The 27,702-nt window shown below is 38.4% G+C and overlaps 3 protein-coding genes across 7 annotated transcripts in view; all 3 read right to left on the reverse strand.

Moving 5' to 3' along the window:
• The window catches only part of tlcd3bb (TLC domain containing 3Bb), a 19,879-nt gene extending 17,787 nt beyond the window's left edge, over positions 1-2,092 (reverse strand). The window contains exons 1-2 of one of the 3 annotated variants that reach the window (XM_067369411.1): positions 2,045-2,092; positions 1,384-1,481 (exon numbers count right to left, since the gene is read on the reverse strand). In XM_067369411.1, the coding sequence (XP_067225512.1) occupies positions 1,384-1,455 (72 nt within the window). In that variant the 5' untranslated portion in view covers positions 1,456-1,481; positions 2,045-2,092. Of the gene's footprint in view, positions 1-1,383; positions 1,576-1,606; positions 1,724-2,044 lie in introns of those variants that run through there. The other 2 variants (XM_067369410.1, XM_067369413.1) reach the window with 2 other exon arrangements.
• mazb (MYC-associated zinc finger protein b (purine-binding transcription factor)) lies at positions 1,726-11,898 on the reverse strand. The gene is made up of 7 exons (XM_067369407.1): positions 11,182-11,898; positions 10,858-11,008; positions 6,416-6,789; positions 3,544-3,791; positions 3,007-3,070; positions 2,592-2,763; positions 1,726-2,364 (listed from the first exon to the last, which is right to left on the reverse strand). The coding sequence occupies exons 1-7, from the start codon at positions 11,212-11,214 to the stop codon at positions 2,003-2,005; spliced, it is 1,404 nt and encodes a 467-aa protein (XP_067225508.1). The 5' UTR covers positions 11,215-11,898; the 3' UTR covers positions 1,726-2,002.
• A 3,323-nt stretch (positions 11,899-15,221) lies between these two features.
• Positions 15,222-27,702, reverse strand: part of taok2b (TAO kinase 2b) — a 34,861-nt gene continuing 22,380 nt past the window's right edge. For 2 of the 3 annotated variants that reach the window (XM_067369401.1, XM_067369400.1), the window contains one exon: positions 22,742-27,625. In XM_067369401.1, coding sequence (XP_067225502.1) covers positions 25,769-27,625 — 1,857 coding nt within the window. In that variant the 3' untranslated portion in view covers positions 22,742-25,768. Of the gene's footprint in view, positions 16,059-20,931; positions 21,115-21,319; positions 21,533-22,741; positions 27,626-27,702 lie in introns of those variants that run through there. The other variant, XM_067369402.1, reaches the window with a different exon arrangement.

Here is a 27,702-nt window from a genome sequence, read left to right on the forward strand (position 1 = left end):
ACACAACATCAAAAATTAAAATGTTTACATTCTAAATGTAACTATTTAGGACAGTCCTGTAAAAGAAGCTAGCAGCTAATAGTTAAGGTGAAATCTGGGTATTTTTACTTTTGGATTTTCGTAGGCAGATTTTTCTCATTTATGAGCAGTCCACACATTTCCTTCAAAAATATCTTGTATGCTTGTTTAAACTAGTATAATGTTGGTCTGGATAATCAGTGACAAACTCAAACAGAAACATTATTTGGCCAGTACCGTACAGACACAACTGGATGTGTGAATCTCCAGTTCATGTCCCATAATAATAATAATAATAAAAGGACTACTATTACTACTAGTCTACTAAGATTTTGGCATTGTGACATTATTTTCATGAACATTTTATATTACTAGCAATACATTTTTAGTATTTTTTTTTTTCTTCAATTTTTAAAATCAACAAATTAAAGGCAGTGCAAATGCCATGATGTACACTATCACTGTCAGTAAGATTGTTGAAAGAAATTAATACTTTTATTCAGCAAGGATGCTTTAAATTGATTAAAAAGTGACAATAAAACATTTATGTTACAAACGATTTCTATTTAAAATGAACGCTCTTTGAAAAAAAAAAAAAAAAAGTATCAGTCTCCACAAAAATCGGAAGAACTGTTTTCAACATTGATAATAATCAGAAATGTTTCTTGAGCATCAAATCATCATATTAGAATGATTTCTGAAGGATCATGTGACCCTGAAGACTGGAGTAATGATGCTGAAAATTCAGCTTTGAGCACAGGAATAAATTATATTTAAAATATATACAAATAGACAACAGTTATTTTACATTTTGATTATAATTCTAAATATTCTCAATGGTAGAATATAAATACTTCTATATCATTGTTTAGTTTTGAAATTATGGTAAAGAGAATTGTGTGAACTACTTTTATGCAAATAATGTCACAATGACAAAACACTTAATGGACCTAAAATCAGACAATTTCTTTCTCCCCATTTTCCGTTAAATATAACCTGGCATCTGCCACATAGCGTGTATGTAATTGTCTTTGCTGAACGTTACTACTTTCCTCTTTCACCTCATGAAACCTCTCGTTTTCACCTTTCAGCTCTTTCTTCTGCTTTTTGTCTTTCGTCACCAGAACTATTATGACTTATGAATGGATCTCGAGGCCTTTTTATGCCGGTGGACGTCTGGCAAACAAACAGGAAATCATATTACAGGCAAAAGAAATACAGTAGCAATACACAATCACAGTATCATCAGAGTCCTGCAGCGATGAAAACAGAGAAGTTGAAAGGGAGAAGACGACAGCGAAAGAGAAACCGGCGCGACGTGGCCATTTTTTCCCAATAGTGATCTTTCACCCAACATTTACTCACCCATATGACTTCCTTTTTCCGTAGAACATAAAAGAAGAAATTTAGCAGAATGTCTGAGCTGCTCTCTTCCATGCAATGAAAATCAACAGCATCCAAAGCTTCAAAAAGGACAAAAAAAAGCTGTTTTGTGACAGAAAGTCATACGAAATCTGAATAAAAGTGAGTAAATGAGCAAACATCCGCTTTAAAGGAAAAATACTGCCCTCTAAGTCTGTTTTCCCACCTTTATGCCCTGATCCTTCTTGTTAAGCCAAGATAGCCTAGGAAGACTAAATAGTCACCCTGCCCTCTCAGCAAGACAAGAAAATGTACATATTAATCTGGTTTCGAGAGAGTTAAGTGTAAAGCGACTGTGTCTTAATATGTGCATCATTGAGAGGTGTTCTTTCAAAATGTATCATGCTACAGTAGTTGTCATTGTACGTGAGTGCATGTCATAAAGCATGAGCAACTCCCACTCAGAATGCCTATTTTCACAGTTTCTCCTTGGCTTCTTGTGGAACTTTAGTGTAATAAATGTATAAATGGCTGTTTTGAGTCATACATGTGTAGTAGCTACTTTTTTAGCTGTGTGTAGTATGTGTGAGTACTAGCACGTGTGCGCTACAGGCCTGCTCTGCTAGCTTTGAGGTTGCGGGATGATGCTGGAGCAGTCGGTCACCAGCAGATCCACCACCGTGTTTCCGCTCACGAACATCGTGGGTGCCGAGACCATGTTGCACAGGGTGACCGTGCTCCCCGGAACCGCCTCACTGGTGGTGGTGGTTGTGGTGGTGATGATGGGGTTGGGATCGCTCACAGGGGGGTTATGGGTACCCATGTGGCCTTGCAGCTGTGTGGGGGTCTTGCAGTGCACACCGCAAAGCTGACAGACCAGGACGCCTCCAGAGCCTGTGGTGCCGAAGCCTCCTCCGCTCTCCTTCCACTCCTGACCGTGGTGCTTCTGAGCATGAACACGCAGGTACGTCAGCGTGGTGAAACCTGATGGGGCAAATGTTTGGGAGGTGAAGTACTGCTGCTGAATTTCATTAACTGATGATTGCGATTACCTCATAATAACTCGTTAATGATAATTACAGCAGACAAGCTGATTATGTCGTTTTTTGTTTATGCAATTAGTGAGCTTTGTTGAAATACAACATTATAGCAAAGTGAACATGAAAATTGCACCTCACTCATAGACAGACAGACAGACAGATAATACTCACTGCGGTTGCAGAGGTGGCAGGAGTGATGCTGTGATTGGTTGTGCACCCTCATGTGATCCGTGATGTATGCAGCAGACAGCAGTTTGCCACAGATGTGACACGGAACCTTCTCTTCATGTCTGATCATGTGAGCACGCAGCCTGTCCCGTGTGGCAAAGCTTGATTCACACGTCTGTAGCATTTATATTTCATTTAGAGAAAAAATATTCACACAAATAAGTATAATATATAAATAGAATTGCTTTAATATTTAGCTTATATAACTGAAAACAATGAGTAAAATAATAATAAACTAATAATACATATGTGAATTTAGATAAACCAGTTTTGTGCAATCTTTTACCTCAGTAATGCATTAAAATCAAGACTTCTTTCAGTGTAAATTGTAAAACAGCAACAAAACAAACTTCCATACCGGACATTTGAAGGGTCGTTCTGAAGAATGGACCTGTCTGACATGACTGTTGAGATGATCAGGCCTGTGAGAATGAGTAAAAGACATTTCATTCACAGTCAAATTTAGAAGCTAAGAGCTCCAAGTATAATCTAAGGTTATTTTAAGACCAATGGGTCGTTTGCTTGGTTCCAAAACAGGGATTAAAATTGTTACAATGGTACAATTTATTCTTGGTTCAGGTTCACTTTCATAAGGCAACATTTCTCGTCACACCCCTAGTTTTTAACCATCATACACTGTGATATAGCCTGGTTCATTGGTCGGTTGGGTCGGATTGCTTTCTCACCACAAGAAAACCTCCAGAGTTCATTTTCAAGCACGGTGATACCACCTCAAAGTTTTTTTTTTTTTTTTGGTGTGGATTCAAGCGTGATAAATGTGTTCATATATGCCTACACTAAACGAACTAAGAGAAAACTCACCAGGTTTAGAAATGAACACCCTAAAACACAATACAGACAATGACAGTGTATTGAGATCAGAGGTCTGCCCTACCGTGAGAACGCTTTAGCACAGTGTGGGCACACATAGGGCTTCTCCACGCCTCCCTGGTGGGATCTGACGTGATGGCTCATGCGGTCCTTCCTCTTGAAGCGCTGCTGGCAGATCGGGCAGGAAAATGGCTTCTCGTCTGAGTGGGAGAGCCTGTGTCTGTTCAGGTGGTACACATCCCTGAAGGCTTTACCACAGGTCTCACATGCGTGGTTTTTACGCACAGGGTTGGGGTTCTGGTTTACTGGTCTCTGAGGGGAAGTAAGGAAATGAGAAGATCATGTCTGTCTGAAGTAGAGCTGCAAGATATATTGAAATAAAATTGAGTGCGATATGGCCTGGTGCGACTGTCTATTCAAACAGGCTGCAATTTAATCAAATAAATATATGTAAGTGAAGCATGTAATTTAGACGTGTTTAAGATCATTTACTGTGAATCGAGCAGTTGAGACGATGGGTTATGAATGTTAAAATTAAGACAAATATTTGTAGCGTAATTTTACAGTAAAATACATCTACTTTTATTACTTACATTTTTATTTTATAGTACAATAGTGTTATTGCAATATATTTCTTTGTTTAATATATTTATTTAATAATAATAATAATAATAATAATAACAAAAAAAAGGGTGTAGGATTTACTATAAAACAATTTTCACAGAAAAGTTGCTAGTATATTTCACAAATAATTACAAAGAAATGGCAAGTAACACATTGAAGTAAACATGAAATTTTGAAGTAGAAAGACTGAAATAGCATTTTCTTGTAAAACGTATTCAAATTAATTTGTATTTGGAACTTAAAACAAAAAAAAAAAAAAAAATATTACTGTGAAGCTCCTAAATCATTCAGCTCTAAAAAGATTGCGCCATTTTAATAGTCTTCAGAGTAAAAAGTAATTTTCAAAATCACCCTACTGACTAACTGAAATAACGATTCTTTCTTTTCAAATATCCAGCAGTTACCTGGTGAAAATCCCAGATTTTTTTATATGGCAATATATATAGCAGATTTTGCATTATCTTGCAGCCCAAGTCCGAAGAATGTCCTAAAATAACAGTCTGAAGCCTGGATTATATTTTCACGAGAGCAAGGGTGCATACAATAAGTGATGTCATCGCATACCCTGTGGGCTCTGCTTTGCATGGCGCGTGCACCTCTGAAACTCTGGAACTGTGCACTCACAGTGCTTGAATCCCACTGGACAAATCTGAAGGAAGGTTGGCTATGCTGTACTACTGAGGCAGAGAACAGCTACAGGAATGTATGTTTTAAAGTATTTGTGCTTTTAATTAAAAGTACTCCTCCACTACCTTTTGTATATCCGAACAATACACTAAACCTTGATGATTTTATTAATTCATTAATCAAGTTGCTTATATAGCTATTCTTGATTTTATAGAACTGTATGTAAAAAAAAAAAAAAAGCCAATTTTGTATTGCATTTTTAAAAGTACGTTTAATTTAAGTTTATTAACCTTATAAATTGTCAAATTAGATGCACCAATTTCTAAAGCCTCTAAATTATCAATATGATCAAAATATGCCTTCTGTTGTCTGATTGATAGTTCATACTTTTTAGCAAGTAAAAGTTTAGTATACAAACACAAAAGCCACAAAGTCTGATGTATCAAACATCATACTCAACAAAAAACACATATAAACATATGTAAACTTGTGCTTATGTGCAGTTTAACACAACACAGACACATGGTCAGTGCAGTTACTGGTTTGTTTAGTGTTGTTTTTTTTCCACCTTATGTATACAACCAGCAAACATAAACAAGTAATATTATACTGGCTATGTCAGAAACTAATTCTTATCTACTGGATCTGATTTTCAGTGGAAATTTACGTTTATGAGGGAATTTTTCCACCCCAACATATAAAGGACAATGTTCCATTTTATTATGCAAAATACTTCTGTTCAAAATACAATTAATTAAAATAAATACACTATTTGGGTAATTGGGACATTAACTAAAATATTAAATAAGAATTAACTCTTTAATTATTAATTCATTTGATAGCATTCATAACTAGGCCTTGAGCAAAAAAAAAAAAAAAAAAAAAAAGAAAAAAAGAAAAATCAAGAAATATCTCAAATGTTAAGTGGGATATTACCCAAAATATTAAAGCAGAATTAACTCTTTAATTACTAATTTATTTGATAATATTCATAATTAGGCCTTCAGCAAAAAAATCCAGAAATATATCAAATGTTACACATAAAAAGAGAGGTATTCATTATTGCTCCTTTCATATTTCACTTCCATTTTTGCATCAAACCCTCATTAATTTCTGAGCCTGCTAACTAGGCAAACAATTTCTTCTTTCTGCTGTTTCAGGTGATATTTTCTCAACACCCTTTTTAAAGAGGAATTTCCATGACATTTACATTACCTTTCCAGTCACTCATTAATACTGCATATATAATAATAGTTCAAACTCATTTCATAGAGATTTCTGGGGCATTTTTCCATTTATATGTCAGCTACCAAGCTTTTCAATTTTTAGATTTAAATTATTATATTCATTAGTGTGCAAATGTCTGTGTGCAAGAATTATGTGATTGCTGCTATTGTAACATATAAAATTTCCTGTGAAGGATTAATAAAGTATCTATCTTTAAAAAGACTCAGATCTTAGTAAAATCTTCAATTTTCCCTGACCATGGGAACCATGCAAAAAAAAAACAGTCTGCAAAGGTTTGTGCGACTAAATATACCCAAGGCTTGCAGAAGTTAAAAAAATATATATAGTTTCTACATATAAACATTTGTATATTAAATTGGTCGCAACATTATGTGATTTAACGTATGCTACATGAATGCAGTATCTGAGAATACACACACAAACAAACGGATGCCCACCTGTACAGGCTCCCCTGTTACCATGACAACAGCAGTCGGAGGAGGGAGGGCGGTCACAGTGGAAGCCACGCTCTCCATGGCAACATCATTTCCATCTTGAGTGGCCAGGACTTGTGTGTGGGGAGGGGGCAGCACGGCAGTAGGGGGCAGCGTTTGGGTTTGCTGTTGGGGTATGGAGAGGTGAAGGAGAGAGAGGGGGACTGTGTGTCTTTCTGCACTCTCTTTGGCCACGGCCTCTTGGCTCTGAGAGCCCCCCTTCATGCGGATGCCGGTGTGGACGGATTGATGGCGCCGCAGGTTGTAGCTGTTCTTGAACTGCTTACTGCAGATTGAGCAGATATGAGCCGCACGAGCCGTCCTGGACACTGGCTTCACTGATGGGAGGAAAGTCAAAACTGAGCGTCACTAATCAGTAATAAGACAGTTTAAGGGTTAGTTCACCCAAAAATGAAAAATCTTTCAATAATTACTCATGTCGTTCCACACCTGTAAGACCTTCGTTCATCTTAGGAACACAAATTAAGATATTTTTGATGAAATCCGAGAGCTCTCTGACTCCTCCATAGACAACAATTTAACAACAACTGTCAAGGGCCTTAAAAGTACTAAAGACATCATTAAAACCCAAGTCCACGTGACTGCAGTGTTTCAACAAGAATACTTTTTGTGAGCAAAAACAAAACCAAAATTATGACTTTAATAAACAATATCTTCTCTTCTGTGTCATTCTCCTACACCATTTACATTGCAGCGCTTCCAGGTTCTAAGACTGGCCGATATTGGCTAGAGGTGTGAACCTACACTGGTCTCACGGTTCGGTTCGATTACGATTATCAAGTCATCGATTCAGTTCGATTCGATTATCTCGATGCATCACGATGCATTGATGATGCATTGCATTCTTATTTTTCAATTTTGCTTCACATGTATACAATTTTGTCAATAAATACAAGCAGTCAGATATATGAACTGAACCCTTAATTTTACCTGAAACGCGCTTCTTGAATGTATCAAACATCAAATAAAACTCAAGTCTGGGCACAGAACACAACAGCAGCATTAGATTAGAACACACAAATGTAAGTACTAAAAGTGCATAATGCAGAGAGTGTACTTAAATACTTATATAGTGCAGTGTACTTTCTTGTAAAACATTTAAATATTGACAAATGTATAAACATGAAATTAAATTACAAACCAAAATAAACAAGAGGCCAAACCTACTTGAATATAATCAATATACAAAAAACTAAATCTGCACTTCAGCAGGTTTTCAGGTTTTCCACTACAGAAAAGGGCCGTATATCCTTTGCAATAAAAGATGCCACTGCTCTGGTAATTCTCTGCCCTCTCACTGAGTTTGGCGGCAACGTTGATATAAGTTGATCAATTTTTGGCTGAGCTGGATCCACAATGGCACTGACAGGCGTTTGCAGCTCAGGGGGGAAAACGACTGACGTGGTTTCTCATGTTGGTGGTATTAGTATTACCCCCTGCATATTTTATTTTTGCGTGACATGATTTGCACACAGCGTGTGTCTTGTCAAGGTCGGGCTTACCGTGTTGTTGATAAAAGCCGAAATGTGCCCAAATGTCAGCTTTTAAAGTGGTTGGAGCATTTTTTTTATTGCACGCTCAGGCGTTTCGCCTCCCTCTGCCATTTGTATGCCGCGACTAAGCACGCGGTGCTGACGTCAGAAATGCGTCAGTACATTATAACGATTATAACCGGTTATGGGCTATTACTGAACCGAAACCGAATCGTCCTCGTCTGCATCGCGATGCACCGTAGAAACGATTAATTTTGACACCCCTAATATTGGCCAACGCTGTTCACGTTATCAGCACAAAGCATGCATGTGATCCTGAGGCATTAGGCGGCCAATATTGATCTGGCATTCTGACGTAGAAACTGGAAGCGCTGCAATGTAAATAGCATAGGAGAATGACACAGAAGAGAAGATATTGTTGAATAAAGTCATTATTTTTGCGCACAAAAAGTATTCTCATTGCTTCATAAAATTAAGGTTGAACCACTGCAGTCACTTTGACTATTTTAACAATGTCTTTAGTACCTTTCTGGACCTTGAAAGTGTTGATTATATTGCTGTCTATGGACGAGTCATATACCTCTCGGATTTCATCAAAAATATCTTTGTGTTCTGAAGATAAACGAAGGTCTTATGGGTGTGGAACAACATGAGGGCGAGTAATTCATGACAGAATTTTGATTTTTGGGTGAACTAACCCTTTAAGGTGCTGTCACATCAGGTAAAAAAGGTCCATTGTCTACTGTCAATAGTATAGCGATGCATGAAGTACAGCTCGCACAGAAGTCACTTTTAAACCAACAGCTCTGTTGGTAATTATGGCGAATTCACGTGACCAAATTGAACCCATTGCGAAATCTGCATGTGGAAATATTTCACCCTTATGCAAAATTCCCAATTGCAGAATTTCCTACTCAAATGACTAGATTTTGTGAAAATTTGATGTACAAGGGTAAATGTGACCGTACCTTTACAGACACACTTTTTGACCTATGACTTGAGGGCAGAAAAACTCAGTTTTCTATTGTTAATACTGTAGCGATGAAAGAAGCACAGAACTTTGACTTTTTTTTTTCTTTTTTTTTTTTACTTCAACTCATTGCCAAATCTGCATGGGGAAATCTTTCTCCCTCATGCGAAATTCTTGATTGAGTGGATTCCTACTGAAATGACTAGATTTTGCCTGCAAAAATTAGTTGAACAACAATATATGTGAGCACACCTTTACAGACAGAGTTTTTGAATAGAGATGCACCGATGTATCAGCCAACAATCGGTATCGGCCGATAAAAGCCGATGATCAGGGACGATTATATCCTGTCAATCAAAAGGGTGTGGAAAAACGTGTTCAGACTGCAACTCATACATACTGAATGTGAAGAAAATCACTCATGTGTTGAATTTCTTCTTCTTGGCGGTTGGCAAACCAGTTTTTGTGTTGAATTTTTAACGCATTGACAGTTTAAATATAGTGAGTGTAAAAATAGTAAGGGTTAAATTAAAGCAGGCTCTTTTTGACCCTGTGAATCACCCGTATTTCAAGCCAGGGTTGCCAGGTCTGCTTTTTTATTTTTATTTTAAGCTACATCAAATATTTGTAGTGCCTCCCGTCCAATAATCGCAAAAGGCTTCGTGCTTTGTTACTTCTGATAAGAATAAAAGTTTAAATTTTCAAATTCTGTCCATTTTATCATGAAATTCAAACAATAAATGGCGTTTTGACGCTCTTAAATGTGACGTGTCAGAACGATGTCATTAAGGGTGCGTTCACACTTGTCATGTTTGGTTCAATTAAAACGAACCCTGGTGCGGTTGCTCGGTTAGTGCGGTTCATTTGAACATATATGAACACTGCCATCCGAACCCTGGTGCGCACCAAACAAGCGGACCGAGACCGCTGAAAAGATGGGTTTCGGTCCGCTTTCAAACGAACTCTGGTTCGAATTATATATGAACGCAACACGGACCAAAGACATGTAACCAAACCAAAAACAGGAAGACGAGACCCTAAAAAGGACAGAATCATCGCGCATGTCGGTTTTTCTCGTCATAGTCATGACTTTGCCCATCACAGGCATCAGACGTGCGTCTCCATGCAGCAGATCATCTGTGTGTGTGTGAGACGGATGGATTCCTCTTCTTTGGTCCAGACCAAATGGACTAAATTTACCAAACGAACCGAACTACAAGTGTGAAAGCACCCTAAAACAGCTTGTGAACTATGTCACAAATTAACCTCAGGAATGTTTTCCAATGTTCTCCGTTCCTTGGCTATCTATCTATCTATCTATCTATCTATCTATATATATATATATATATATATATATATATATATATATATATATATCCCTTTTTCCCCCTGTTGCTTTCTGCAGTTTTTAAATATATACCTCAGGTTTTGTGTCGAAGCTATTTGTACAGTCAATCATAGAGCTCTTTCCTGTTTTGGATGTTTTTCGCGACATTCACGCTGAAAACCAATGCTGCCGCTCAGTCTTTTGCCACTTAGCGGGCATGACTGCAGTCGTAACGGTCAACGGTGACGTCACGTGCATGCCCTCTATAGGTGACCTTTTTGACCAACGGCTTTCTACTAATTTTTCAGTCGTCTGTACCAATTTCCATCAGTTTCCCCCTATTTCCAGGTTTTTTATGACCATGTTCTCATTTCTAAAGGTAGGACCTTAAAAACGTCATAACGAAGATCAATCATAGAGCCTTCGCTGTATGGCTGACCTTCGGCTGAAGATAACACGACTATATTCCACACAGCTGTTCTGCTCTATGTGATGACTGAGCAACCACAGAAAACCTCCAACCCCTCCCAGCCAGCTTCCTCGCTCCTCTCCAAACCTCCCTCCCATTCCCCATCCCTCCCTCACTCTCACCCACCAGGTACAGGGTCCTCATTGAGAGCAGCAGTGTCCACTGTCGATGGAGGCGGAGCTATGTGCTCGTTGGGCGGGGTTTGAGGAGAGGTCGTGTGGACAGGCAGAAGTTCTGATTGGAGGGTCCCCTCCACTTGGGTCTGGGAAGGTGTGGTCTGGGAAAGAACAATCACAAAGTACTAAGTTTGAATTCAAAACTTCAGTGTAGGTATAACTGAAGTGAACCTCCTCGCAATGTAGTAATGCAGTAATGTAGATGTTGTTACAACTTTGTAATAACATGAATTTCACATCAATTTATTTACACACACACAGCGTTAAATCTCACCTGGAAGAGAAAATTGCTCCACGCGGCATCCATTTTGTTCCACAGCGATGAATATTATAATCAACTACACAATCATCAAGATTAATAGCAAACAACTGACATCCTTTAAATAGTCTGTAGTTTGCGTTTAATGTTCAGATGTGTTTTTTTTAAGTATTCCCCCAATCGCATATTTAATTATCGGCCTGGATTAGCAGGCAATAATGCACACTATTTAGTGTTTAATATGCTCCTATCCAACTTTAACCCGAGACATTACAACAACATGCTATTTATTCATTTGCATGACTTAAAAACCGAAACCAATAATGTTATTTCTACAGGCTAACATCATGCATTATAAAACAGCAGTTGAGGCATTTAGACGTTAAAATAGCGGTTATACGTAATGCGCTTGACGCATTTTAAAGAGTCAAACTTAAAAGCGGCTATGGATAAATCAGTGTTTTTTCCTCGATCCCCCCGACAGGCCAATCGGGTGTTTGTCGAAGCCTCGCTGTAGGATTCAAGCCGTGACCCGGACGAATAACACTCGAGCCCGGCCGCAGCCCGCCGCTCCACCTCGGCGCTTCAATTCACAGGATGTCATCTTTCTTTTTTTATCGCGCGCTCTCTCTCTCTCCTCCCTCCCTTCCCTGTCTCTTTCTTCCTTTTCTTTTTTAATTCCTCTTTCTTCTACCCCCTCCTCTCCTTTTCCTCTCTCCGCTATGTCCCAGTTGTTCTTAAAGGGATGGGAGGCTCTATCTCCCCCTCCTATTTCCGTCGCTTTCCTCCTTCCTCTCAGAAAATGAGCCGACAGAAATAGCGCCGTTGAGGTCACGTGACTACAGTCTGTTGACCGAGACAAAATGACCTCTAGAAATGAATGAATCTGCACTACGTTCATTTATATAAAATATTTTGTAAAGATGTAAAGATGTTTTTTGTTTTTTTTCATCCTTTTCTAACCCAAAGCGAAAGTATGTAGCTGTATTAATACTGTTACTTGCTGGATTTCATATTCAGAGAACATATATTTTTAGCATCTGCACTAACGTTACATATTTTCTGTTAAATATTTGCTTGTAGTTTTTCATTTTTGGATAACTATTCGGTTAACAAGCAGTACGTAAAAAAAAACCTTTTTTAAAAAGTTAAAGTCGTGAGGCTGTGCTATATATGTATGTATGTATATATATATATATATATATATATATATATATATATATATATATATATATATATATATATATATATATATATATGCTACACTTTTTTAATTTTATTTATATTCATAAGGTCGTATTTTGTGCACAAGTCTCTTCTAATTGAATGAAACTAAAAAGCTCGTGCACGTCTTAAAGGGCACGTCGCAATGACGCATAGAGGATTCTTCACGGATTTGTTATTGATGCCAGACATCAATGTCGGATATAGTGACGATTAGATGTTTGTACATTTAAACCCTTTAAGGACTTTAGGAATGATTCTAGATGTCTATACTGAAACAAATATGTAAAGAACACAAAGACAAATCCACGTTAATATCAATTTATTGTCATTTAAATTCGCATTTATTTTTCTTTCACGTGTTTTCTCCCTTCAAGCCAGAAACAGCTTGATTTCAGTAATTAATGTTTCAAGAAATGTCCTTTCAGAAAAAAGAAAAAAAAGAAAAGAAATAAAAACTCCACTTTGACCCAACAACCTGTTTCACAGTCAACACATACATACACAGATGATAGACAAATGGAGTCTATCTCAACAATTCACCCCATACTATCTAGGAGAGCCTCCTTTACCACCATACATGGATCCAGACTAGTTTAACCTGCCCGTGGACTTGCTTTTGCAATATTACCTCTAACATTCAACATTATAATGGGATCACTGTCCTAAGATCATTAAGTAACATCACAACCATATCTCACAAACAAGTCAGTCCATTCAATGGTACAATCTCATTGGCCCTCCAAACACTATATCTGACATCCTCGATACATTAGAAGTTCTGCATGCACTGTTTTTACTTTAAACCAAGCATAAAGTCATAGGTTATACAGAGAGAGATATCAGAGCTGGTGTTTCTTGCTTGATTTCGGAGTTCATCAAGTTCCACTTGTGTTCTTCTTGGATATCTCTGAATGTGTCTGTGAAAACACAGCCTTGGTCGATGCACAGCTGAGTATTTGTTGAATGCTCAAATGCTCTCTTCATTGTCAAACACAATCAATCAGAGAACACTGCAACACATTTTTATATATATATATATATATATATATATATATATATATATATATATATATATATATATATATATATATAGACACACACAATTGTGCACTCATCTTAAATCAGAAACACAGCTATAGCAGCTGCAACATTTTCCCCAAAGTTCTTCCCGTCTTCATTGTAATAAAGAGTCTTCCATCATATGATGACTTACTGCACCTGCCTGTCTCTGGAGAGTATCAATAAATGCACCTTACCTCTCAACATTCAAAATAATACACAATTATTCAGTTCTTTCCAAAAGATTAGTGATTGTAACTCATTGTAATTAAATCAAGTCCATTTTTATTGTCTAGGATTTGAGTTAAAGGATGCTTACCCAAGTGAATAAGCCAATCTTCCTTTAAATTGTTTTTTTTTTTTTTTGGGTGTGTTTGTGTACAAAAGTGGCAATACTGCCAGACTGCGTCCCATTCAGCCAATGCATACACTCAAAATGATTATTAACAATTATTAATACTCGCATATTAATAATTGCATACTCATGTATTGATAACACACACTAGACCCAAAGAAGCATTGCTTCTAAAAATGACAACCAGATGCAAATTTTAAAAATGTTGTCATGATGACATCAAACATGGTTTTGAGAATTACGCCATCCACTCCAGATCCAATTTCTGCAATTAAATGTTAGGACTATTCTTTTCATGTCTTTTTATCAAAATGTCAATCGTCATAATTACTATAGAAAACAGTGGACACAATGCTTCAACACTTTAGATACTATATATTTATATATATATTTATATATACACAATAAAAGATCCAATTGGTGGGAGAATTACTCCATGGCTGCGTCCGAAATCGCATACCCTCCAAGTAGGATCTTCTTTTGAGTAAGTAATTACTTCACAACAGTAAAAAAAAAAAAGTGTGATCTATACAGTATGAATGTTATCCGGAAGTACTACATTTGTCATGTGACCTACCAGCGTCAGTTCTGTCCGTTCACTGCCATTCCTCTCCAGTGGCCTTTTGGGTTAGTAAAGTGTCCATCGTATGTGCACTTCATAATCTCGCCAGAAGTAGTGCTGTTTTATGAATACTGTGAACTTGGACATACTACTATGGTCACATTCTGTTTTTCGCCTAATTAGGGAAGTATGCGATTTTGGATGCAGTCAAAGATTTTGCAAAGGTAGGTGCGATCACATTTACCATTTCAAGGTGAAATTTTGCAGGCGAAAATTTTAATTGAGAATTCAGGAGTTTCGCATAAAGTGAAAATGGAGTAAGGCGAAAAAGTTGCCGACCAACAGAAAGCTGCTTTGTTTGAAAGTGACTTGAAAGTGCTTCATACATCGTAACACTGTACAATGACCCTTTTTTTTTATCTGTGAAATTTCCCTGAAACATTGCTAATGTGACCGCACCTTTACATCTCAAATGTGACTGGATAACATATGAATACAAATGTATTTACTACATTAATCTTCATGCATTGGAGCAACTCCCATAGACGTAAATGTATTCATAAAGTCTGACTGACATAGAACTTTATAGACATTCTGTGTTCATACTGTAGTGTGTGCATGTACGAATTCTCCCCATCACACTAAAGAAGTCGCGCAGCATCCCTTTAAGACGTCTTAAAGGCAGTGGTGATGTTCCAAGCCAGTTTCCCGCTTTTTTACAAAAACAAAAAACAAAAACAACAACAAGCAGGGAAAAGAAAAGCTTTAGGGCAAGTAAAATGTGCTCTCACTTGTATTGTAATGGCTTGGAGGAATTCAACAAAGCAAACCCGACCTCCTTACTCGGTTCCCTTAAGAGTAGGAGAGGTGGGATCCGTTGGAGATGTGCGAGGTCACCGAGGTACTACGGCTGAGGACTCCGTCTGCACCGCCAGACCCTCCTGGGCCGCCGCCAGATGCGGTTCTGCGCAGGGGCTGCGGGCTGTTCCTCAACGCCATCAGGCTGGGACCCCGCACCACCAGCCCTCCTCCGCCTCCTCCGTACACTCCTTGAGAGGACGATGACTGGGCGGAGGAGGCTGACAGTGAGATGGTAGGTGGTGCGGGAGGAGGAGGAGGGAGGAGAGCGAGGGACTGGGAGGAGGAGCGGGAGGGAAGGTGGTGGGAGAAGACGTGGGGGTGCCCGAGGTCCCCCCTGCTCCCTCCGCCCCACTCCTTCTCTTTCTCCCGCTCCCTCTCTCTATCCCTCTCTCTCTCCCTGTACAGCTGTGGCGTGCTCTGGTGATGGTAGTGCTGTGGAAGGTGGTGGCGGTTGTGATGGGAGGACGAGGAGGAGGATGAAGATGATGACGAGGACCGGGAGGAGTGGTGCAAAGGCCCGTCTCGCGCTAATCCCAAGGCATGGGAGGCGGACGATGAGGAAGAGGATTCGGCCCGGCTGGGACCCCTGCGGGAGTGGGGATGCGGCGCCCCGCCATGACTCCAGTGGCCGGATGGACGGGGGGTCTGGCTGGACGGGTAGCCCTGCTTGGGATGAGCCTCAGAGGGGATGCCTGTCAAAGCCAGGCTACTAAATCCCAAGCGGAGGCTCTCAGAGTCGAAGGCCTCGATCTCGGATGCCTGACGCTCCAGAAGGGAACGGATGCGCTCCGAACGTTCATTCTGCAGGGTCAGCATCTCTTCCTCGATCTGGAAAAGAGATCCGTGGATGTCAGAATTGCACTTTTAGGAGAGTGGTCCTCAACTGGCAGGTGAAGACGAGTGGTCTGTTGCATGAAGCCAGTTTCACTTGTTACCCAGGTAAGTTTAGGATTAGTTTGAGCAAACTCGGTTCTTTCGGGCTCAAGAAGGTGGATTGGTTTTTAGCGGGTTTCATAGCCATGGTACACGGATAACATGCATGCGGAGCAGGTTTTATTCTGGGTTAGAGATCGCAGACCAAAACTGGGCCAATCAGCTGTGAGTAAAATGACATTTTTAATGCAATAAAGCCACTCCTCCTGTATCTCTCACTCCAAATTAAAGGCACAATATGTAATTTTGACCGCTAGAGGTCGCTTATTCAAAACAAAGGCATGATGACACCTTGATTTTGTGGAATCATGGGAGTTCACATCAGTGTTGATTTTGACAGCAAATTTTGATTTAGCTTTAGAAATAGTCTTTTGACTAAAATGCCATTTAGTTTTAGTCATATTTTAGTCATCGGAAATTGTTTTAGTTTTAGTCTAGTTTTAGTCTAATAAATATCATAAGATTTTAGTCGACTAAATCTACAGTATTTACTTTACTAAAATCTAATTTAGTTAAATTGTAATGCATTTAAGCATTTCCAATAGATATGCTTACACAGATCCAATACACTGATATAGGTACATCTGATATTCCCCAAACTGTTTATGTTCACTGTACTTTGCTCGCCAAAGCGGGCGGTTTTTGACCGTTCAAGTGCAAAAACACGTGAAAGAGCAAAATTCAGTACTTTTCAGGGATTGACACTTATCATTGAGGTACTATTATAGTTTTCGTTTAAATTTTTTTATTAGATTTTATTTTTAGTTTTTCTGCTTTCATTGTAATTTCAGTTAAAAGTTTTAGTATTTTTTTGTGTTTATGTCTTTTAGTTTTTGCTTTTAAATGTCTATAAGTTTTTATTTCTGTTTATTTTAATACCTCAGGTTAAGCCAAAGCTTAGAAACTATGAAATAAAATAAGTTTACATTTTTATATATTTATCTTATATTTCAGTTAATGTTTATTTCAAGTAATGAAGATTTTTTTGGTTTTAGGTTTAGTTAACTATAATAACCTTTAAACTTGTAAAATATATTGAATAATGTGTCAAATAATGTTTATAGTCTTTCCTAGAAGATACAGTAGTTTACTATAAATTAAATAGAAATGAAATACAGTTTATTGTTTAAACAAAATAACAATAATGACCAGGAAAAAAATATAATTATATTATAAACCATACTGAAATACACTGTGACACATATTCTGAAATGTAGGCTGCTCATTTAAGTTCAGATGAGGGAGATAAAATATGCATTTCTTACAACCGTCTAAAACATACTACCATATAAACATTGTGTAGTAAACATTGTCATAATTCATCAACATTAGCTTACAAGCAATCGCTTGGCATAAATATGCGCTATTCAATAATTGCGACGCAGTCTGAAGTGCTGCTGGATGAGCCTGTAGAGCGCGCAACGTTTCCCGCGGTTAGATCAGCAAATTACATTTCAAATGTGCGCATCTTCCACACAGGACAGCAGTCCTGACTGGATATCATCCCAAATCGTCCCTCTCTATCATTTTCATCTCGTTTTTATTCGTTGACGAAAATTAGAGTAGATTTTAGTCATAGTTTTAGTCATTCAAAACATTTTTATTTAGTCATCGTCTCGTTTTCGTCCGTGAAAAAATGTTGTTGACAAAAATTATGACGAAAATTTGTCATACAAAATTAACACTGGTTCACATCTACAGCCTGTGGAAAAGAATCCGACGGGACTCGGACTGTATTAAAGATTTGTGAACTACTGTATTAAATATTTATTAACATTACTGTAGTATGAAGCAGGGTGGGGCTGAAAGCTGTTGGAGTGGAACGAGGCCGCTGGAGCAATTGATAATAAGAGATGAGCGTGACACACGGCTCGACAGCAGTGGAGCTTTTATTATGCCACAGTGGCCACTTCCACTTCGGACCGCTAATCCAAGCAGTGCTGTTTAACATTTTAGATACATTTGTGTTTTGAAAGTTGTTATAATGCTATTCTGTGCGTTCGCTCGGTGGCTGCTATGAGACACTTGTTGCACACTGCAGTAAACTAGATCAATATTAGTCATGGTAAAACATGGTATTCACAGTAAATCAAGAAAACGAGATTTCAACAATAAGACTTACTGTGTTGAGCTATATAACATGATTCGTTTTCTGTCGATGAATGTATCCAAACAGTTGTTCACTTGTTTAATAAAACACATAATATATTAAAGCGCCTTTGGTGTTTCCATGGATTCTACAAAATAAAATCAAGGGTAACGGGGATATGATATCATTGATAGGAGACGCACGGGCACGGTCCCTGTCCTGGTTAAAATTGCTTATTTCTCTGGATTTAAACATTCTTGGAAACATTTGGGATGATGTAAGGACACAAGTCAACAAAATATATAATGGTGTTCTAGTAGTTTTTATATATTTTAATCCAAAAATCTTACATATTATGCCTTTAAAGAATTTTAGAGACAAAATTGCTCATCTTTTGCTGTTAATCATTTATTACATTTTATGAATTGTAATTATGCATAATTCATATAATATATTCATATAATTATTATATTTATTTACAATTAATACTAAACTTTGCTTTTAAATTAATATAAAGAAATATAAATCCAAGCTTTAATATACAGGTGCTGGTCATATAATTAGAATATTGTGAAAAAGTTTTTTTATTGTAAATTACTTTAAAAAATGAAACTTTCATTTATACCAGATTGCCTACATGTAAAGTAAAACATTTCAAAAGTTTTTTTTTTTTTTTTTTTTTTTAATTTGTTGATTAGAGCGTACAGATAATGAAAGTCCAAAATCCAGTATCTCAAAATATTTGAATATTTACATTTGAGTTTCATTAAATGACCATCCCTACAGTATAAATTCCGGATATCTCTTGCTCTTTGAAACCACACTAATGGGGAAGACTGCTGACTTGGCAATGGTCCAGGATACAATCATTGACACCCTCCACAAAGAGAGTAAGTGACAGAAGGTCATTACTGAATGTGGTGGCTGTTTACAGTGTGATGTATCAAAGCATATTAAATGCAAAGTTGACTAGAAGGAAGAAATTGGGTGACAAAGGTGCACAAGCAACAGGGATGACCACAAGCGTGAGAATACTGTCAAGTAAAGCCGATTAAAACACTTGAGAGAGCTTCACAATGAGTAGAATGAAGCCAGAGTCAGTGCATCAAGAGTCACCACACTCAGACATCTTCAGGAAAAGGACTACCAAGCCACTTCTGAAACAGAAACAACGTCAGAAGCATCTTACCTGCGCTAAGGAGAAAAAGAACTGGACCGTGAACAGTGGTCGAAAGTCCTCTTTTCAGATAAAAGTACATTTTGCATTTCATGTTGAAATCATGGTCCCAGAGTCTGAAGGAAGACTGGAGAGGCACAGAATCCAAGCTGCTTGAAGTCTAGTGGGAAGTTTCTGAAGTCAGTAATGATTTAGGGTGCCGTGACATCTGCTGGTGTTGGTCCATTGTGTTTTATCAAGTGCAAAGTCAATGCAGCCATCTTCCAGGAGATTTTGGAGCACTTTGTGCTTCCATCTGCTGACAAGCTTTATGGAGATGCTGATTTCCTTTTCCAGCAGGACTTTAGCACCTGCCCACAGTGCAAAAACCACTTCCAAGTGGTTTGCTGACCATGATATTACTGTGCTTTATTGGCCAGCCAACATGCCTGACCCCTGAATCTATGGGATATTTTCAAGAGAAAGATGAGAAACAGTCGATCCAACAATATACAGATGATCTGAAGGCTCAATAGTGCCTCAGCAGTGCCACAGGCTGATCACTTCCATGCCACACTTCACTGATGCTGTAATTTGTGCTAGGAGCAAGTCATTTGCTGTAATATGTGCTGCCGACCAAGTATTGAGTGTACAAATGAACACACTTTAAAGAACTTGAACTTTTCTGTTTTGAAAATCCATTTTTTGATTGATCTTAGGAAATATTCTAATATTTTGAGATACTGGATTTTGGACTTTCATGAGCTGTACGCTCTAATCATCAAAATTAAATTAAAAAAAAAAAAAAAAACTTTTGAAATGTTTTACTTTACATGTAGGGAATCTAGAATATATGAAAGCTTCATTTTTAAAAATTATTTACAATAAAAAAATGACCTTTTTCACAATATTCTAATTATATGACCAGCACCTGTATAAGCTTTTAAACAGATTAATCTTACGTGTATTCTTTTGAAGTCTTTGTGAAACTATATAAATTATAAGGTCTATTTGTTTGATTCACATGCATTGATATAGTCAGATATTTTCTTTCAGCAGCCTTCTCAAACTTTCGCTGCAGCAGCAGTGTTCCTGCATTTAATCACTTTCAGGTGCACATGCTTCACAGTTAATTGCAAACCTGAGTTGACAGAGAACATTTATACCGAGCGTTGTGACCCCACTGAACCAGATCGGATTTATATGGATTTGTCAATTCTAAACCTCATCTCAAATTCAATGTTTGTTCAACTAGCTATATGCAACAGGCCTTTTTGCTGGGGCTCCACTGAAATACATTTCCCCAGTAAAACATTACTGATAAATCCTTGTCTGATGATGGAGATTACCGTATCCCAACCTGATTTTACATCCCAAAAATGAATTAACAGAAAAGGACATTGCATATTTTTGTACAATTTAGATACTGTTCAGTTACCACTTGAGTCGCAACCAGTTGAGAACCACTGCCTTACAGCTTCCATTTGTCTACCAAAATGGCCGTGAATGAGTGCAGCCTTTACCCTTTGTTCCAGCAGGGCTCTGCGGATGGACACTCTCTGTTCCAGGTCTTTAACCTCCCTCTCATGCTGGGTGTCAGTATGCATCTTGATTTTACTCTGGTACGCATTGAGCAGCTCCAACTCCTGCTGCAGCTGCATCCTCAGCACCTGATACTCCGCTTCCTGCGTCTCATCCAATCGCAGCTGGAGTGAAACAGCACAAAATGGCAAAGGTCAATGAGGCAGGGGTATCTCTGATGCTGGAGTGTGGCTGCTGGGATCAGATGTAGGGTGATATACCTTACCATGTACTGTTTTGAGAGTATGTCACTGATGGTGTAGGTTTGAGTGAGGGTTTTGGTGGTCAGTGGGATGGGAATTGTGATTCATGTGTCCTTGCCTTACTCACAGCCTGTGTGGACAGCATGTCGTTGATCGAGTGGTCGTATTGCTCGGCCAGAATAGCCAGCTTACGAGTCTGCTCATCTTTGAGACGCTTCAGCACGGCCTTGTGGTCCGACTTCGGCGTGTTCTCCAGCAGATGGTTCCTCAGAGCTTTATACTGACGTGTTTGGATCTTACACGTGTCTTGGAACTGACGCTTAATCTGCAGCTCTTTGGACTACAGGAACAGGGAAGAGCGTTGTAACAACGATTGACAACAGACAGATAAGAAAGAGTGGAGGGGGAAAGAAGTGTCACGGCACAAATGTGCCGTCATTGGTTATAAAACACTTTAAAACAATGGCATTTATTTGTAGTATGCAGCATCATATTGTGGGACACATAAAATAGCACAAATAATTTTGAGCAGAAATCTATAAATTCAGACTCTCTACACTCGGAAAAAAATGCTGGGTTGATAATGGACAAACCCAGCAATTGGGTTAAATGTTAGCCCAATGTGCTGGGTAGTTTTATTTAACTCAACTATTGATTAAAAATGACTATATGGCTGGCTTAAAATGAACCAAAAAAAGGTTGGAAATTAAAAATCAGACATAATTACTAGAGGCAACAATAATAATCAAAAGGTGAACATTTAATAATAAGCAATTTAATTAATGTTTATTGTTTAATTATTGTTCATTAAACTTAATGTTAATGTATTAAACATTGATACATGTTAAATTCCAACATACTTTGGGTTCATTTTAGCAAGCAAATTAAGCAATACAGTAACTTTTAAACAATAGTAGTTAAATAAAACTACCCAGCAGGTTGGGCAAACATTTAACCCAACCGCTCGGTTTGTTCATTTTCAACCCAACTTGGGTTGTTTTTAACCCAGCATTTTTTAAAGTTTACACTTTTTTGAGTGTAGTCTCCACAATTTTTGGTGTCTTTATGTGAGAAACCAATTAATATTTCAATTTTTATTCATATTTTTCCCCAAATAAAACATCTTAAGGTTAAATCACATATTTGAGTGTACAATTTAATAAACTAATTCTGCGCTCAGATCAGAATTCATAAGAAACTTCATAATAATTATAACTTCCTTATAACATTAAAGCAGCAGCATCACAGCTATATGAATAGAAAACATAAAACTGAGATGATGATGAATAAAACAAAAGACAAAAATACTTAAAAAAAAATGTCATGTAAAATATAAAATAAACCAAAGGACAATGATTATAATAAAGAATTTATTTCAGAAACATATAACAGAAATCTTTGTTTGAACAAAGTAAACATCCATTCATGCACAAACACACAAAATGAGGATGAAATGCACACACAATGGCCTTGAAACAGACGGTGCAATGCAACACAAAATAACAAACATTCATCAAATAATAATTAAGACAGACTTTGTGATTTAGTAAAAAAAAAAAAAAAAAAAAAAAAAGGGAGCATAGCATATGTAAACAATAAGTAACAAGACAAAATTAAAGGAACACAAACATAAAATTGTACATATTCAATAACTGGAACAAATATGGCTAAAACTGAAATGCATCCTTTTTTGCCAGGAAATTTAAATTTTCTTAAAATATGCATTTTGCATTTCCTCATTACTTGTGTCTCATTTCCGCTGTAGTTCACAAATGGTCCCTTTGATAAAGTTAAGATTTCTATGAAGACCTTTTAGTATTTGTAGAGTTCTTACAGAGCATTTGTGAGCAGTGCAAGCAATTTTTATCGATCCACACATCCACCTTTTCATTTATGTCACGACTCCGTTTTAATCTTTGGTTGTCAATTTGCATTCTTGTCAAGCCTTACATTAAGATGATTGTCAAAATGGCTTCTTATTATATAGTCTTTGATATGCAGTAATAGAGTACTAATAAATATAAAATAACAGTGCCATGCAAACATTGAAAAACTAGGGCTAACCTATGAAAGTCTTGCATAAATGCTTCATCTAAACAGGCTAGACCTCTCTTCACAAGGATATGTCCAAAACACTTGTTTACATGGTAAATATTATTAGATCATTGCCTCTAGTGCAATAACAATATATATTTCTAAACTCAGTATACATGTTCCCAAATTCAACAGTCTACAAACACATTTCCTTATTTACTGTTGAGTAAAATTGTTTTGGGTGCTAAACTATATCAAGTATATGATGTGTGCCAAAAAAAGCACATCAACCACTCACATCTTTAGTAATACAACAGGAAAACAGCAGGATCCTGTTTGATGTTTTCATCTAAATAAAACTGCATATCTCATATACTGAATTTATAATAGATCACCCACATTGCAGAGTAAATATTTTACTTAAAGTTAAGAGATTAATGTTTAAATTAACATTAACATTCAATAAAGTTCACTGCTATAGTGGCAGGACTGAACTAACAGCATTTAGGATTGCTCATTCATCTGATGGTGGAAAAACCCCAGATCATGTGGCATATGATTGCCATTCATGAGGCCCTGCCTCTAAAACTTCCAGTGAGAGGACTTTAATAATATTTTAAGCTGCTGTTAGTTGTTCTCAAGCTTTTAAAACGATACAAAACACTGATTTTGCAACAATACGCAGCCTAGTTTCCAATGTTTTACTATTTCAATACAAAACTTATTTTACACCCAGGACTTCTTTAAAAAGTAGGAAAAATAAATCATTGGCGCTTTATCTGATAAACTTCTATTGCACTTTTGGAAGAATAAGCTTGTAGTGTTTTGTTTTTGGGAGATTTATAGTGTAAAGCACTGTATAATAATCCACTTTCACAGTAGAAACAGTAAATTTAGCATTTAACATGCATGGCTTAATTGAAAGGCCTATGGTCATTTTCACAGAGAGCCATTTTGGTTTTGCAATATAATACATTTTCAATGTTGAAATCAAGACCCTCCATCAAAACAAAATAAAAACTAAATCAAGATTGCACAGACATGGCTTCAACAATCACCATAACACATATAGCTCTTGCTATTTGAGAATAAAATAACTCAGAGTAAAAAATAAAATAAAAAATAAAACCCAGAAACTTTTACAAAAAGCACAATAAATCGACTAAAGCTTTCCATTCACTGGCGGCTGACTGTGAATGAGCGAGTTGTAAAAAGTATGTTATTCTAAAAGTGATAGTTCACCCAAAATTAAAATTCTGTCATCATTCACTCACCCTCATGTAGTTCCAAACCCAAAAGACTTTCCCTCCCTCCATTGAAAGCTAATACATTTTATGATGCCTTTATAACCTTTATGGATCTTCAAGTGGACTTTCAAATTATTTCTTTTTCAAAGCTTAACCAAAGTCTTGTGGGTTTAGAACGACAAGAGGGTGAGTAAATTACAGAATTCTCATTTTTGAATTCTGAATTTTCTCTTTAAAGGATTGGTTCACTTTAGAATGAAAATTTCCTGATAATTTACTCACCCCCATGCTGTTCTTTCTTCAGTCGAAAAGAAATGAAGGTTTTTTGAGGAAAATATGGATTTTTCTCCATATAGCGGACTTCAACGGCAAGCAACGGGTTAAAGGCCCAAAGGTCAGTTTCAGTGCAACTTTAAAGAGCTTTACATGATCCCAGCCGAGGAATAAGAGTCTTATCTAGTGAAACAATCGGTCATTTTCTAAAAAAAAATAAATGATATACTTTTTAATCACTGCTCTGCGATGCACCACACATCACATAATCACATTGAAAATGTCACGCATCACACGTAGGCAGAAGTAGCGATCCAGTGTTTACAAAGCGAACATGCAAAGACTAAGCCAAAAAAAAATGCCTTTACAAAAAAAGGTAAAACAATTATGTCGGTCGAGTTTTTCACCCTACCGCGGTACTTGGGCCTATGTCACGCATGATCTTTCCAACGTGATTATGTAATGTGTGGCTGCAAGACAAGCATTTGTGGTTAAAATGTGTGTGTGTGTAATATATATATATATATATATATATATATATATATATATATATATATATATATATATATATATATATATTACAACATGACTGATCATTTCGCTAGATAAGACCCTGAATCCTCAGCTGGGATCGTGTAGAGCCCTTAGAAGCTGCAATGAAACCAACATTTGGACCTTCAACATTGGTAGCTACCCGTTGGTAGCTGTTCAAGTCCACTATATGGAGAAAAATCCTGGAATGGTTTCCTCAAAAACCATAATTTATTTTTCTTTTCGACTGAAGAACGAAAGACATGAACATCTTGGATGACATGGGGGTGAATAAATTATCAGGAAATTTTAATTCTGAAGTAAACTACTCCTTTAACCGTGTACTACCCTGTAAAATCAGGCACAAAAAGGAGGGCATGTGAGCAAAGGGACTAAAATAAATCAGCCGTGAGTTTAGAAAGAAAAACAATGATGGATGAATGGCATGTGCAGTGTGCACGCTCACATACCTCCCCTTCTTCCATCTCAATCTATCTCCAAGGCACTACCTTTCCTCTCAAACTCCTCCCTGAGGCGGTTCTCCTCAACACACTCTCCCACCTCCCCTCTTCCCTGTACATCCTCTCTCTCTCTTCCCTTCTCCTCCTCTCCTTCTCTCGCCTCTCCCTCATCCTTCGCCTATGTTCCCTCACGGCTCTAGGCAGAAGAATCGGCAACTTGCTGGGTCTCTCCCTTCGCAGCAACCCGAAGGCCTGCAGCCGTTTCAGGTAATTCTGCGGCAGTTCCTTCAGCACACGCTTGGCTAAGCGCAACACCACGGAGTTAGCCAGGTCTGTCAGAGTGCCGAGAGGTCGCCGGACAAACCGGCGTCCCAAAAGCAGGAACCGTGCGAACAGAACGGAGTGTTTGCTTTTGGCCTCATATTGTGCGAGGAGGCTATTTAAAGGCACAGGGATTCGGGACTGTCGCCCACCCCAGTTGCGTCCGGCTTTAGGGAACATGTCGTAGAGGCTGCGCTCGGTCAGGCCACCCAGAAGAGACTGGCACACGGTGAAAAGTGGCTTTGGCAGTCGAAAAAGAACTCGCATCCAGAGGCGATTGAGTTTGCGTGGGGTGTTTTGGAGGAAGACCCTGGCTGGTCGGACGACCAGGACCACCACAAGGTAAAGAGAGAGGAAAAGTGAGGGCGAGCTAAGAAAAGACGCAGAGATCAAGGCTATGGGGACGTAATAAAGTCCTAAGCTTAAAGACAAACCCAGACTGAACAGGCCTGAGCCCCAATATGTTAGTGAAAGGTATGTAGAAAATGAGAGAGAGCAGCAGGAACGCAGGAATAGGTAGGAAAAGAAGAGCGCCAGGAAGGCAAGCTCACCAGAGAGAAGGATTGAAGCGAGCGATGGAAGAGGCGGCGAGCGGCGCAAGGAAAGCAGGAAGACGGATAGAAAAAGGAGGGTGAAGACAGATGGCTGCATGGCTGCCGAGAGCGAAAGAACGAGACAGATTGCGTGAGAAAAGATCGAAGGAAGGGTAGGTTGGGAAGAGGGAGGCGTGTAGACGGGAGGAGGCTCCAGCTCCTCTAACGTATCCGGAAAGTAGAACTCAGAGAGTTCGTCTGCGTCACGCTCCAGAGGGCGGCGCTCAAAAGAAGGGGCGGGCATTAGCTCTGATGGACAGCCGTCGGCCACACCTCTATCCTCTTCCTCACACTCTGAATCACTAGCGTCATCCCATGGAAGCCCTTCTACTTGTCTGGGATCAGTGTCAATTTTGCCCTCAACATATTGCTGTTCATCTAACGAGATTTCAGTTTGTTCTTTTGCACTTTTGTTGGCATTGTCAGCCGTTGTCGCATCTTCCACTTTTCCTTCACTGTCTATTGTTTCACATTGGTCAATAAATGTCTCTTCAGTGTCATTTCCTTCAAGTTGTTTTATTTCCCTCTCATCTTGCTCAGCTGTGTCTTCAACAGCACCTACCGGCTGCCTCTCATCCCCATCTATCTTTTCTCCATCTCTCTTCTCTTCATCCTCAAGCTGTTCCTTTGGCTCCACCCCTTCACCTTCAAGCCCCTCCCTTTCAACATTATCCTCCCCCTCCCTGAGAGGCCCCTCCCCTTCTGTACTCTCAGTGATGTCAGAGTCACTCACTCTCAGGCTCTTGGGCTGCTGGCGGACTTCGACGGCGTGCTTTTGCCGAAGCTCTTGTTCACGCCGTTTATTGTACTCCATCTGGTTGGTGAGCTCGGTCTGGTGCTGCGTCCGGATCAGGTCAGCACGTGTGCGCTGCACCAGACCCAGCTGCCGGAACTCCAGCTCCTGAGTCGACTCGTGATGGCGAAGCAACATGGCGCACTCTAGGTCCTTCAAAGTCTGTTTCTTGTTCAGGTCCTGCATTGAGACAAGTATATGGAAAGAAAGATGCAGAGATGGATTATGGTGGTTAGAAAAGCATCAGGCAACTGTGG

Source organism: Chanodichthys erythropterus, chromosome 19 (genome assembly GCF_024489055.1).
Source record: "Chanodichthys erythropterus isolate Z2021 chromosome 19, ASM2448905v1, whole genome shotgun sequence".
Classification (NCBI taxonomy): Eukaryota; Metazoa; Chordata; class Actinopteri; order Cypriniformes; family Xenocyprididae; genus Chanodichthys; species Chanodichthys erythropterus.

Coding starts and splice junctions, on each gene's coding strand:
- mazb (XM_067369407.1), bottom strand. CDS start 11,214: ATGGATGCCGCGTGGAGCAATTTTCTCTTCCAG. Junction 6,790..10,857: donor CAATGAGGACCCTGTACCTG/GTGGGTGAGAGT, acceptor TCCTCCCATCAG/TGAAGCCAGTGTCCAGGACG. Junction 2,365..2,591: donor CTGCCACCTCTGCAACCGCA/GTGAGTATTATC, acceptor TTGCCCCATCAG/GTTTCACCACGCTGACGTAC.